Genomic DNA, 14,380 nt, shown 5'->3' on the forward strand with positions numbered 1-14,380 from the left:
GCACACTATAAACCATATGAGAAAGAAAGAAAGAAAAAAAAAAGCTCTGCTGAAAACCAGGGACCACAACCACTTTAAATAGAGGTTATTACATAGTTATGCTCTTAACTTTTACACAATTTCACATCCTGATTGTTCTGATTTACATTGTTACTAGGAGTATTTTTTATATCACTACATAGTCTGCAAAGACAGGATTTTTAAATTATCATTTTTAATTGTGATAGAATACAACAATATAAATATACTATCTTAACCACTTCTAAGTATACAGCTTAGTAATTTAAAATATATCCACACCGGGCCTCCCTGGTGGCGCAGCGGTTGAGCACTGGGCTGCGAAGCTGCCTGCAGCCTCTGCAGCGCCGGTTCAATCCCCGGGCACTGGCAAGGGTCCCACATGGCACACAGACCTCTCCTGCCGCTGTAAGTCTGCCTGTTCTGTTCCCCGCTCTGTCTTTGGTGAATCCTCTCACCTCTACCCCACCCCCCATCTGACTGTACCCAGTGCTTGTATAAATAAATAAATAAATAAATCTAAAAAAAAGTTATTAAAAAAATAAAGTTGCCTCCCCTTTAAAAAAAAAAAAATATATATATATATCCACACCGTTGTGCAACTTATCTCCAGAATTTCCCCTATACTGACCCTCTCCTCCAGTCCTTGGCAACCACCATCTGTCACTGAATTTGACTACTGTAGGTACCTGCTGTAAGTAGAATTACACAGTGTATGTCTTGCAATATCTTCAAATTTCATTCATCTTGCAGCACACATCATAATTTCCTTTCTTTTTAAGGCCGAATACCATTTTTTGGATGTATATACTACATTTCATTTATCAACTGACAAAATTAATCAAATATTTGAACCACAAAATGGGATAGAATTTCTGGTCTGTCTCTAGAGCCTATGGTTGAACTGCTACCCTGTCTCTCATCTATTAGCAGTTTCTGAATAATTGTTTACTAAAACATATGAAAAGCATTTTTATAATACTCTATTCCATTATATGTAACATATATGATATATAAAATATACAATATATAATTTTATAAAATAGTGATATGTCCACAGAAGGGTATTTATCCCTAATTTACTGGGGAGAAAAGAGGACCATGAATCACCTGGAAGACAATGCTTCATGTGTTCCAGTACTGTGGCTTTATTTATGTATTTACTTTAAAGATTTATTTTTTATTTATTTATGCATACAAGAACTGGGTACAGGCCAGAGGTGCAGGGGTGAGAGGATTCACCAGAGACAGAGTGGGGAGCAGAACAGGCAGATGGGCTGAAATATACTGCTGAGGGGAGCAGTGGGTGAGACAGGAGTGGTCTGCTGTGCCATGTGGGTTAGCTCCCTGGCCAGGGATCAAACTCATGCTGTAGTGACTGGAGATAGCTTGATAGCACTGAGACTTTTACCCCTGCACCACCAGGGAGGCCCCCATTACTGTGACTTTTTAAAAGAATGTGCTATATGGGCACAAAGAAGGAACGTTTGTAAAGCCTGCCAAAAATTAAGAAAGACTTGACAAAACAGGTGATATTTGAGCTAAGTCTTATGAGTAAGATTTACCAGACAAAGCATGATTGTGAAAAGGGAGAGTGTCCCAGTGAGTGAGTAGAGAGAGCAAACACAATCCCTGTTTAAAACCCCATCTTTCAAGGTAAGTTGCTTTAGTTTCTCTTCTCTGTGTCAATTCTCCATTTTCTTCTTCTATTAAAATTTAATTACTTCTCCCCCTTTGTTGTACCACGGGGATTCTATTTCAGCTTTAATACTCAGCAATTGAACAGGAGAGTTAGGAAAAGCAGCCTGGAAAGATTTATGGCAAAGATCAACTTACCAGGAACTTTCTTGAGATGACCGTTGGCTGCATTGAGAATAAATCTGCTTTGGTAGCAACCTATAGGTCTGGACCACCCACATCTTCCTCCCTTTTCTCAGGAAAAGGGGGACAGAGAAAGGAATGTAGGGAGCAGAAATAGCTTATTAGTTCTGGAAACTCTAGGGAATTGGCTCTGTAACAATTTTTCTAGTCAATTCTTGAAGTCCACACAACTCTGGTGGGAAAGAGTAGGCTATACCTAAGATGGTAGTTCTGTACTTAGGGAAGTGAGTTTCCTCTTGGTGCACAAAAGATCATAGATCAACAGTGTTGAGGACAAACAACACTTGCAGGAGACACTGAGGCTGATACTATGAGCCAATGATGTCAGCTCTGTGCGTAGGCACTGGTCACACTGTTTGAGTTGACTTGATTAAAGATGGAAAAGCATGGTAATCAAACTTCTTCCTCAGACAATGGTGATATCCTAGTATATTTGTGAAGACTTTGGTAGCATAAGAGTTGTTGAAAGTGCAGAAGAGTTATCTACATGGACTATGAACTCCTTAAACATTTGTTGATGTAGTTTTGCAGCTACAGGTGAGATGCTGCCTCTGCCTGGAGCAGAAGACTTCAGCAAAACCACTGCACTAAAAAGGGCAGTGGACTAAGAGGAAGACAGACTTGAGGTCTAATTCCAGCTCTAGAAACTTTGTGACAAGCTAGTAATTTTTTGGAGATTGAGTTTACTCACATAAAAATATGGAAATAGGGCCTCCCCTGGTGGCGCAGTGGTTGAGTGCTGGGCTGCAAAGCTGCCGTCAGCCTCTGCAGTGCCGGTTTGATCCCCGGCCACCGGCGAGGGTCCCACATGGCACGCAGACCTCTCCTGCCATGCCCGCTGCTCCCCTCAGCAGTGCATTTCATCAGTCTGCCTGTTCTGTTACCCGCTCTGGTGAATTCTCTCACCCTCCCGCGCTTCTGAGTGTACCCAGTGCTTGTATAAATAAATAAATAAATCTTTAAAAAAATATGGAAATAATAAAACAACTGTCTCATTTGACTTGCATTTGGTCTTTTGGGAAGATGAGATAAATTGATATATGAAAATGCTTAGAAAATTGTAAAACATCACATTTATTGGGATGAAAGCAGTGAACCTCTCTTATTCCCCTACCTGGAAATAGGCAAAGGCCAAGTGATCCAAGGCATCCTCAAGACTTGCCTCATCCTCTGTTTTCCATTCTCCATAAGATCCTCGGAAGAGACTGACAGCCTCCTCCAGCCATGGAATGGCATGGTAGAAATCCCCCATGTCATAGGCCACCTATAGAGAACATGGCACATCATCAACACCTTACTCCACAAGTAGAGAAAAGCTACAAACAGTGGAAGTCTTTGGAACCCAGGAAGTCATGTTTTCATCTCAAATTCACTTAATTCAATTTATTAAGCATCTGTTCTATACAAGGCATTGTACTAGATGTCGAGAAGTCACAAGAATCCTAGTATTTAAGGAATTCATAATCTGGGAGAAGAAAGAATATGAACTCAAATACTGTTAGGCAGAATGACATGAATGCTCAAAGGAAATGGCATGTTTTTAGGAAGATAATACCCATAGCAATGTGAGGAATGGCTTGATAATTTTTACTCAGTATTTATAATGTATCTGGTGGCCCAGCCTTTAAAAAGCTTACACTCAAAGAAGGGGCACATGAATAAGCAGTAATCACAACATATTGCATTAGCCCCACATGGCCATGCTAGGAGAGCTCAGTGCATTTGTTCTTTATTAAATATTGGAATGTGGGGAATATGGCAACCCATACTAGACATAGCTCCTATCTCCTAATAGCTTATAGCTGACAGGAATACCAGCATGGCATGTGGAATTTCCTGGAGGTTGATTTTGGAGACAGCATAGAGTAATAAAGTCAGAAAGTTGGAAGGATTCTTATAGCACATGTTATTTAGGAATAACTTCCACACAGGCAGAAAGATAGGGTAGAATCTACAGATACTGCAACTCTGAAGTTTAAATAATAATTCAGGGCTTTCCTGGTGGCACAGGGGATAAGTCTCAGAGCTATTGCCAGCCACTGTGGCCTGGGTTTGATCCCCAGCCAGGGAGGTGACCCACATGGCACAGCAGACCTGTCCTGTCTTGACCACTGCTCCCCTCAGCAGAGCATTTTAGAAGATCTGCCTGTTCTCCCTACTCTGTCTCTGGTAAATCCTCTCACCTCTCTACTCCTGGCCTATACTCCAGTTCTTGTATGCATAAATAAATTAAAAAAAAAGAAAAGTAAACATTAAAAAACCACAATAAATCAGTTACCCCACATTGGCCACCTTCTGTGATATCTCTCTAGTCTTTATGTTTCCAATATGTAAAAAGGTTGAGTTGAAGAATAATCACCAAGTCATCAAAAATAACAAAGCTTTATTTGCTAAGTTAGCATTTATTTAATTAATGAGGATCTTCACATCTCAGCAGTATGGTATATGGAGATAACTTAGAATCCTTCCAACCATAAAGACTTAGAACTTCTGACTAAAATATAACAAGTAAGTTAGAAGGAGAAAGACAAATTTCCTCATATGTGAACTATGGGGGAAAAAAACACAGAGGAATAGACAAAACTAAACTAAAACAAATCCTAGAAGTCTGACCATAGAATGAGGTTTCCAGAGGGTAAGGTGGGCATAGAGTACAAAGGGGGAGTGGGCCCAATGGACTGTGGTGGAGGACGATGGGTGCCTTGGTGGTGGAGGTGGTGTGTTCAATCTACCTCAGAAGTGAGAACTATACCTCAGAAGTGAGAACTATACCTCAGAAGTGTGAACTATACCTCAGAAGTGAGAACTATACCTCAGAAGTGTGAACTATACCTCAGAAGTGAGAACTATACCTCAGAAGTGTGAACTATACCTCAGAAGTGAGAACTATACCTCAGAAGTGTGAACTATACCTCAGAAGTGAGAACTATACCTCAGAAGTGTGAACTATACCTCAGAAGTGTGAACTATACCTCAGAAGTGAGAACTATACCTCAGAAGTGTGAATTATACCTCAGAAGTGAGAACTATACCCCAGAAGTGTGAACTATACCTCAGAAGTGTGAACTATACCTCAGAAGTGAGAACTATACCTCAGAAGTGTGAATTATACCTCAGAAGTGAGAACTATACCTCAGAAGTGTGAACTATACCTCAGAAGTGTGAACTATACCTCAGAAGTATGAACTATACCTCAGAAGAAGTATGAACTATACCTCAGAAGAAGTATGAGCTATACCTCAGAATCACATACAGTGTTGCAAACCAATGTTACCTCAATTAAAAAATAAAGCAATATCAAAAAATTATTAAACTAAAGAAATCTGAAAAATAAAGCAAAAATTTAACATACATTTCACCTCCATTATAAATATAATGATATGTTATATAAATAGGCAATGATTAAAGAAACACAGAAATAAAGATTGTCATTGAGGCTTTCAGGAAGTGACTTACTAAATTTTCAACATATGGTTTTAGATTCAGAAAGGCCTCACTAGTGAAGCATATAATAGTTCTGTATATGGAACCATTTTAAACTGGCGTAAATTTAAATAAGTCATGAACATGACGACTGAGCCTGATTCCATCTGGCATCTCAGAAAAGGAAAGACAAGCTTAGGGCAGCCCACTCTGTATTAATCTGGAAGGTTGATTCCTAAAACTTGGAACCAGGGCATATGAGGCCCGCTCTTAGCCCTGTTAATGAATACTGCAGGAAAGGAAAAATTCACTTTCCTGCAATACACATATTCAAATTAAAAAGGATTTACTCCTTTATTGAGACAAAGGCTAACAAAGAGCACATTGCAAAGTGACCTTGGGTGTGCTTATATCTACTATGAAAGATCAGTTAAATATCCCATATGGAAGTTTCCTGCAGTCTATTTTCTCTGTTGAAGAGAATGGCGTGTTCTCTGACACTAATTTTCTATTTCTAAGTGTTTAGGAATTGTTGCAAGGGTTCCAGAGAGTCTTAGGAGGCTGATGTTCCATGATCTTACCTTTACATCACCATCCCTTATCCCTTTCCCCCACCCTTTAACCCTGGTTCTCCTTCCCATCCAGCTGTTCATCTACTGGCAGAGTGCTCTAGTTGAGAATGAGCAAAGATCATTTGCCCAGGACAGTGCCAGCTTTTGTCTGCTGTCCTGACATAACTAAAATACTCCCTTCATTTTCAAAAGCATCTATAAGGATGTGATCACCGTAGCTATTGAAGAAGAGCATGGGATTCAAAGTTAAAAACCCACAGGCTTATGCTCTTACACTCTGTGAACCTCAATGCCTTCATCTGAAATGAGGAATAAATACCAAATTTCTAAGTTTGCTGTCAGGATCAAGAATATGTCAAATCAATTGAGATAAAGTTATTTCATCCACAAGAAACTGACACCAACCCATTCTCCTCCTCTGAATAGCGTTACCTTGCCAACTTGGAAGCAGTCATCAGCTGTGAGGGAGAATAGCTGTCTGGGACTGTACAGGTCAGTGACTGCGGAGCCAGTGATTCTCTGAAAGACACCTCGGGCAAGTCCCTTCACATTGAGCAGGTACACGTCCTGCAGCCGCATCAGGGCCCTTGCTGCTCCTTCAAGGTCCTCAAAGACAGGTAAGTCTTGTTCCACCTTCTCATAACCATCCTTCAGAGCTGTGAAGGTTGTAAATCATCAATCCACCATTCAGAAAACAGGGATCTTCCCTGGTGGCCCAGAGGTTAAGTCTCAGAGCTATCACTCCTATGGCCCGAGTTCAATCCCTGGCCAGGGAGCTAAGCCACATGGTGCAGCAGACCTTTCCTGTCTTGTCCACTGCTCCCCTCAGCAGTGTATTTCAGTAAATCTGCCTGTTCTGTTCCCCTCTCTCTCTCTCTCTGGTGAATCCTCTTATCCTCGCACATCTCTGGCCTATACCCCAGTTCTTCTAAGCAAAAATTAAAAAAAATAAAAACAAAACAGAAAACAAGGGGTGAGCATTTAATACCTACGAGGCAAAATAACCCATTCAAATATTTCTTCAGCAAATATACTGTTTTATTTTTGTTCCCAGTGGCAAGCAATTCCTGTGACAGCGTGAATGCTTAATACTACCTTCTGGATGAGGAACAGATGCTCTTGGACAAAGGCTTAGACACCTTAGCCCCATGCCTTCTGCCTAGGAATCTTAGGGGGACAACTCTTCTAACTTCCCCAAAGCCAACAAACTTCTTAAAGTACAAAGTAGAGTAAACTAGGAAAGTGATTTTGTTACAGATAACATTGTAGTGGCAAGTTAATAAAACAGAAGTTATTAGAAGACATTTTCTTTTTTTCAAAGATTTATTTTTTATTTATACAATAGCTGGGGTACAGGCCAGAGGCGCGGGAGGGTGAGAGGATTCACTAGAGACAGAGCGGGGAGCAGAACTGGCAGACGGACTGAAAGCACTGCTGAGGGGAGCAGCAGACGTGACAGGAGAGGTCTGCCGTGCCATGTGGGGAATCTCCCTGACTGGCCGGGAATTGAACCTGCACTGCAGAGGCTGTGGACAGCTTCACAGTGCTGTGCTTAACCCACTGTGCCACCAGGGAGGCCCAGAAGACATTATTTTCTACACATATGTAAGTGGGAATATATGACCTGTAGTTCACAGGGTTGTAGTGAAGATCAAATAAGATAATAGATATGAAGGTGCTTTCTAATGTCTAATCATATAAACATACTAACAAGGGAAACTCACTTTTTGTAATAGAGCTAAGAGATAAAGTAATACCTACCTATTTCATTACCCTTCATCACATCCCATTGTTACAGGACAACCCCAATATAAAATGGGTTGCCTGACTGTGGGTCCTCACCTGTGCACTTAAAGGGGACTTAAACTGTAAGCACACACAAAAGGTTAACAAAAGGTTTATTTACAAGGGAAGGAGAAGTGAGGAAATGAACAACTCAGGGAGAAAAAGAGGGAGATAAATTCTGAAATGAGTCCTACCCGTTCCACTGATCTGGAATCCCAAATAACCCTCTGAGACCAAGGGTTGCCTAGCCAAGAGCGGGAACCAAGAGAGATAGCCCCAGTCACATGGCTGGTTATAAACACAAGCCTGAGAAAATGGCTGCTTAACTCCACCCGTAGGTCCTTGCAACCTCTCTTTGGGTATCATGGGATTTGTAGTTCCCAGTGTCTTGATGGAGTGGGGGTGCAGTCCACAAAGCCTGTATGGAGTTTGCTCAGGACATCCTTTCCCCCCAACAACATCAGAATCGCTCTCCTTTCCACTAAGTCAGGACGCAGAATCTCCCTTCTTATCCTCCTGTGCGCCTCCTCATTACCTTGGATGTTCTCGTTGGCTTCCAGACTATGCACCACGTTCCTCCAGTCAGACTGCAGGCGTTTGATGAGAGTGAAGGCAAGCAGAGGGTTAGACACAGGGATCCCTGAGTCCTCGTGCAAAGAGAGCACCTTGTCATAGAATCTGAAAAAGAGTAATAGAATGATCTCACCTACTGACACAACCACTACCTGTGGGAAGGCTCTTCTCCATTAAGAGTAGTTAAAAATGAGACTCAAGTAATATTCATATCCATAAGCACAAAAAATCTGAAAACTGCCAACACAACAACAGCAGATACACCCAGTTCTTCATTCAAGGATTCTGTCTCCAGTGACCAATTAGTGTCCAGCACTAGATGCTAGAAGCTAGAGATGTGCTAGAGGCTAGAGATCCAAAGGCAAAACAGGGTTCAGTTCTCAAGAAACAAGAACATTTTTTCCCTCCCATCACTCTATACTCAATATTTAGGCTCTGGTACAAGCTCAAAAAAGTTGTTAAATTAATGACAATAATTGTGATACATGCTGTGAGAGAAGTGAGCCTATAATGCCGGGGAGTGCTGTGGCAATCTGTAGGCAGAACATCTAACCCAGGTGGGGTTAGGAGGGATAAGGGAAGATTTCCCAGAGGAGATGGCACTTGGTCTGAATCCTGAAGGATTAAAATATTGACAGCTATGACTTTCTGAGCTCGTACCATGTATTGGGCATTCAAGCTAAGTGCTTAAATATTTTGTCTCCTTTAAGCCTTCAACTCTTAGAGTAGATTTTATCATTCCCATTTTGCAGGAGAAGTTGAAACAAGTCCACACTGATAGTAAGTGACAAAGCCAGGACTGACACTGAGCTCTGAAACCTGGGGTGCTGTTCAGACCAACAGGCAACAACATGTACAAAGGCTTGACATATATTTGCTCATTCAACAAGTCAGTCAAAATCTATTCTGGTCACCTGCTAGATGTCAGACTCCATGCTAGATGCTATGGACACAAAGGCAAGATGGGATCATGGACTAAAGTTTCACAGACAAGGAAATAGCTGTTTCTCTCATCAATCTATACCTAAGGGCAATATGTAATTCTGTGAAAGAATGAATGAAAGATACTCTTCTAGGAGCTAGGAAAAAAATTGAATAAACAATCACTTTGGTCACAAGGACTCACAAGTAATTACATTACAGATGCAACAGCAGCTTTAAGAACAAGGCTTGGGATGTACAGAGTGGAGATAATTTGGCCAGAGCAAGTCAGGAAAGGTTTTGCAGAGGAAATTATAAACCGAGACTTCCTTGGTGAATGCAAATAATGAGGAAGGAAGAGGAGACTTTCCAGGCACACAGAGACAGCTCAACATATGCGAAGCTACAGAGAGACACAGTCGGGGAATTACAAACAGTTGAGTATTGCTGGAGCACAGGGTGTATTGGGAGGATGGCTCGAGATGAGACTGGAGAAGAGGGAGCAGCTAAAAGGCCTTGGTTTTGTACTCTGAGTGTAATCAGGAGCCACCAAAATGTTTTAAGTGAGAGTGGTATAGGCTATGATATGCTAACACGCATATCTGCGAGAGGATGGAAAGAGGGTTCAGAGGTAGAAGTGACTGAAGGCAGAAAGTGTAGTTAGAAGGGGCTAAACCAAACCAGTGACCAGGAGCAAAGAAGGGGATGGATTCCAGGGAGGTGTAAGAAGCAGACCCTACAGAAACCAGTGATGGTTGTAATGGGGCATAAAAGGACAGGGTTGTCCAGCATACTGCCAACACTTCTGGCTTACCTGCATTTGCAGGAAAGGGCAGAAGTGATCATCTTTCTAATTAATTTTGCTCCTCCTTGGATGTCCTATGAAAGTATTCATATAATCAATAGATGCTGTTTCCTTTCCTGTTAACTATGGTTATTCCATTTTTAACACACTAATGAAATTTAATTATTAAAATTTATTGATTAATTATAAAATTTATAGGTTTGAGTTCTAGTCTTGCCTTCTAAGAATTTTCCCCTTGTTTAAAGATTATTAATTTCAAAAACAACATAATAACAACCATGGAAGTAAAAGGGAAAAGTGTGTGCAAAGTGAAAAGGCTATGCATTTAACTGAATGTGTCCCAATGTGTGTGAGAACCTAGGAGTCCTTTGGCAAGGGTATTGGAAAGAGAGAATGGGGTGTGGCCAGATTTCAATCCCTTGAAACACAAAATGATCTAAGGATTTTTTTGGAGGTAAAGGGGTGCTCAACTTTGAGCGGGAGTCTGAAATAGATACTTTCTTTCAAGTTGCTGCCAAGGAGCCAAATTAAGGAAGGAGAATCTGGACCTGGGAGTCCTAGGGTGGACATGGGAAGCCTGTCATGTCTCTGTCTCCAAGACAGCGCAGCTTGAAAGTTGCTACCCGAGGGTTCTGAAACTAAACCGGCCTCCAGGGTGTGGGTTTTCCTTCTTTTATTACCCATTATTTCCTGATTCAGCTCCATGTGGAACTACTTAGTGAAAGATATTCCACTGTTAGACAAAAACACTTACACTCAAAAGATTTAGGCTTGAATCCAAGCTGGAGAGTAAGTGTCCAGGGAAAACTGAGGCTGAGTGGGCAGTGATTTTATAAGTCGGTTGGACAGGAAGGAGACCTGAGATGCATCCCAACCCAGCCTCTAAATAACCGTCTGTTTCCTCCTCTAAAAAATGTCAGAACCGGTCTAGTGTAGCAGATCTTTATGGTTCTTTCAGCATGCCCCTTTTTCATAACTGAATAACTAGATCCCTTATTTATGCTTGAGGACTAAAGTTTAACAGGCATGAGAGGAAACTGAGGCACAATGGGAAAGTGGTAAGGCAGAAAGGTGAAGATTTAGCCAAAGTTAGCCATCAAATCAAAAGTAGTTTCTAACTCCTTGTTTGTTCCCTTTACATTCCACCTTGTATTTGGGGGCCAATTTACTTGGCCAGGAGTTTTATCTCTGCTGCAGCACATAATTCAATTCAGTATTCAGATGTGCTATTTTTCTGTCATACAAAGGGAAAAAAAAACTATCAACTGATATCTGAGGCTGGTTTGAAATCCAAATGCTGGCTTTATGCCCAGCCTCTGAGCAAATAGCTGGTTCCGATGACCAACTTTCTGGAAGCTGAATTCAAACCTCAGAGTTTCCTCATACCTCTTTGCTTTAGCAAATGCTACTGAGAGTGGAAAATCAGATCCTTTCCTTCAAGAATCTGCACATAAAATTCGTAATACAATCCCTGCATTAAACATAGCCTGGACAGGGATCCAATTGAATACATGAACTGTTTTAATTTCAATATGTTTCTTCTTTGGAATTGAGAGACAGCTTTGTCTCAGTTCTTCTGAGACTTTCTGAATGTTTAATTCTTAGCACAGAAATAATTGCTGCTGATACCACCTTTCTTGATAATTTTTTATTATTTATTTATTTTTAAGATTTATTTATTTATACAAGCACTGGGTACAGTCAGAAGTGCGGGAGGGTGAGAGAATTCACCAGAGCCAAAGTGGGGAACAGAACAGGCAGACTGACAAAATACACTGCTGAGGGGAGCATCGGGCATGGAAGGAGAGGTCTGCGCACCATGTGGGACCCTTGCCCAGCGGCCGGGGATCGAACCAGCGCTGCAGAAGCTGAGGGCAGCTTTGCAGCCCAGCACTCAACCGCTGCGCCGCCAGGGGAGGCCCTTTCTTAGTAATTTTTTAAAACTGCAACAATAACAACAACAAAACCCTAGGGGTTAACTATCTCTGTCCATATATATAACTAGTTATAAATGCTATTTATATAATGACATGTACCACAGTATATACTGTTTATTCAGAACCTTGAGGTAGAGAGTAGTTTCAACATCGAAAACTACTTCATTTCTAAATTTAGAAATTCAAAAAATTACACCAATGAAGGCCTTAGACATAACAGCTCAAGTTACATAAAGTCACCAGATTGGAAGTATAGGAAAATGAGCTGGAACTGCCAAAATTCTTGTTTTAAAAAGCAAATATTTCCTTAGGTTTTAGAGCATTGAGTTGAGAATAGTATCCAAAATATCAAACTAAAACATTTGGAAATGAAATGTTCATAAGCCATATGAGAATAGATTCTAGAATTCTTGATTCTTTTTTATTTTCTGGTCTCTCACAAGCCTACATAATGCTTAGAGCCAAAAGTGGGAACTACTTTCACCAGCCAGTCTTAACACAAACAATGATCACAAAGAATTAACATTTATCGAGCAATTATTCCATTGGAAAAATGGAATGAAAAATACATTGAAAAATACAGTTATAAGGTATTAACTCTCCCAACAATTCTATGGGGGGAGGTACTATCATTACTATCATTTTACAGATTAGGATATTAATGCTTAAAGACATCAGGGAACTTGCCCAAGGTCAGAGCCACAGAGCCCAATAGATGTCTGTTAAATTCCAGAATCCAGACTCACAACCACTATACACTCCAGCTGTTCATGAAACCTCTGTAGTTAAGGGGCTTGGCCTAGATCCTGGCCTATGACATAAAGCAAGCAGTGGGCACGTTACACAGGAGGGAAAGAAATGCTCCTAGGAACTCTGTCCTAGGATTTGCTACCTACTAGATTTATAATCTTGGGTAAATGACTGACCTTCAGTTTCTCGTGTATTAAATGACTTCTCCTTTTTTAAGAGAGTAATGAAAAAAGTCTATTTCAAAGCATTGCCTATGAATCGAATGATAAAAGATTTGTGCACGACCTCCCACTGTGACAAAGCTGTGACCATGACCGTGGTGATAAGAGTTCACTTCTGAGTCTGTTCCCTGGGGGACATTCCACCAGGCTTCTGACCCCCCAACCCCAGCTGAGCTCCCCAAATAAATTAGTGCTTTTGAGAGCAACACAGGGATAGTGTGGAGCACCCTCAGGATCTGAAAGTCTGTTCTATTTCCACCAAAGAACTTGGCCTCCAATGAACCTGGACTAAGAACAAAACTAAAACAAAATGAAAGCTACACCATGCGTTATTCATATAGTGACCTGTACAAGGATACTTGAAGAGTAAGATATCCATAGCATTGTGTCCATTCAGTCCCTAAGACATGTAAACCTCACACATGGTCACAGAATGTCACCTCACACTAAACATCAGTTTACAGGGCCACATGGTGAACACATGTGCGGCTACAGCTCTGTACTCTCTCCAGCTCACTTTCTCTGTGTCTTTGTAACCCAGAGCCGAGGGGCAAAAACAACTTGACTCAACGCCTTGGAGGTCCCAGCTGGCCTCAGAGTCACTCCACCACACCATTTCCACCAGTTACCACTTTTGCTGGGTGACACTGGATGTGCCACTGTGTGTTTGACAGAATCTGAGGTTGCACACTGACTGCTTCCTCATCACCCCAGCCACAGTGTCTTGGGGTCCCACACAGAGTGCCAATGGATCTGGGGGATCACTCTGAGCCACAGAATGTCAGTCTCCTGGCTGCTGGGTCTGAGGACCCACGTAGGATGACAGTGTTCTCCCTCCCCCGTAGTGTCTCTGTCTGGCCCTCTGACTCGGTCTCCCCGCTCAAGCCCCTCAGTGGCTCCCACCCCGGGTGCCCTCACCTGGTCAGGTCCCGCAGCCGCGCCTCCTCCCAGCGCAGGTAGCTCCGCAGCAGCCCCAGCAGCCGGCGCTCGGGCGCCAGAGCGCGCGCCACGCTGGTCAGCGCGGAGAACGTGTCCCCGCGCGCGGCGGCCGCCGCCGGGTCCCCCGTGCGCAGCGCCAGCACCGCCAGCACCGCCAGCCGCGCCGCGGGGCCCATCGCCGGAGCTCGCGCGCGTCCCCTCGACTGTCCCGCCGCCGCGGCCCGCGCCCGCTGCTCCCGCCCCGGCCCCGCCCCGGCCCCCCGGCCGCCTCGTCACCCCCGCCCCCCGTTCCTGCGCGCCGACGCCGCCCGGCTCTACACCTCCCGCGGTCCCGCTCCGTAGGGCCTCAGCTCCGCGGGGGCTGCCTGCAACCTGCAGCGTCCGCCGCCCTCCTGCAAATGACAGCGCGGGGAGCTGCTTTCTCTGTACTTCATGCTTGGGGACATTGAGGCAGGGGCGTCGTGGGAGTTGAGTTCCCTGAGCTGTGATTGCACAAACACACGCGCGCGCATGCACACACACGCACGCGCGCGCGCATGCACACACACACGCACA

At 42.9% G+C, this 14,380-nt stretch overlaps 1 protein-coding gene across 1 annotated transcript in view; it reads right to left on the bottom strand.

Moving 5' to 3' along the window:
* The window catches only part of P4HA3 (prolyl 4-hydroxylase subunit alpha 3), a gene marked incomplete at both ends in the record, with an annotated part of 31,791 nt that extends 17,790 nt beyond the window's left edge, over positions 1–14,001 (bottom strand). Inside the window, 4 exons of the mRNA XM_084255538.1 lie at positions 3,014–3,163; positions 6,327–6,550; positions 8,215–8,357; positions 13,805–14,001. Of these exons, the coding sequence (XP_084111664.1) occupies positions 3,014–3,163; positions 6,327–6,550; positions 8,215–8,357; positions 13,805–14,001 (714 nt within the window). The remainder of the gene's footprint in view (positions 1–3,013; positions 3,164–6,326; positions 6,551–8,214; positions 8,358–13,804) is intronic.
* Positions 14,002–14,380: the final 379 nt, after the last annotated feature.

The sequence above is a fragment of the Talpa europaea genome, assembly GCF_964194135.1.
Source record: "Talpa europaea genome assembly, chromosome: 1".
Taxonomy (NCBI): domain Eukaryota; kingdom Metazoa; phylum Chordata; class Mammalia; order Eulipotyphla; family Talpidae; genus Talpa; species Talpa europaea.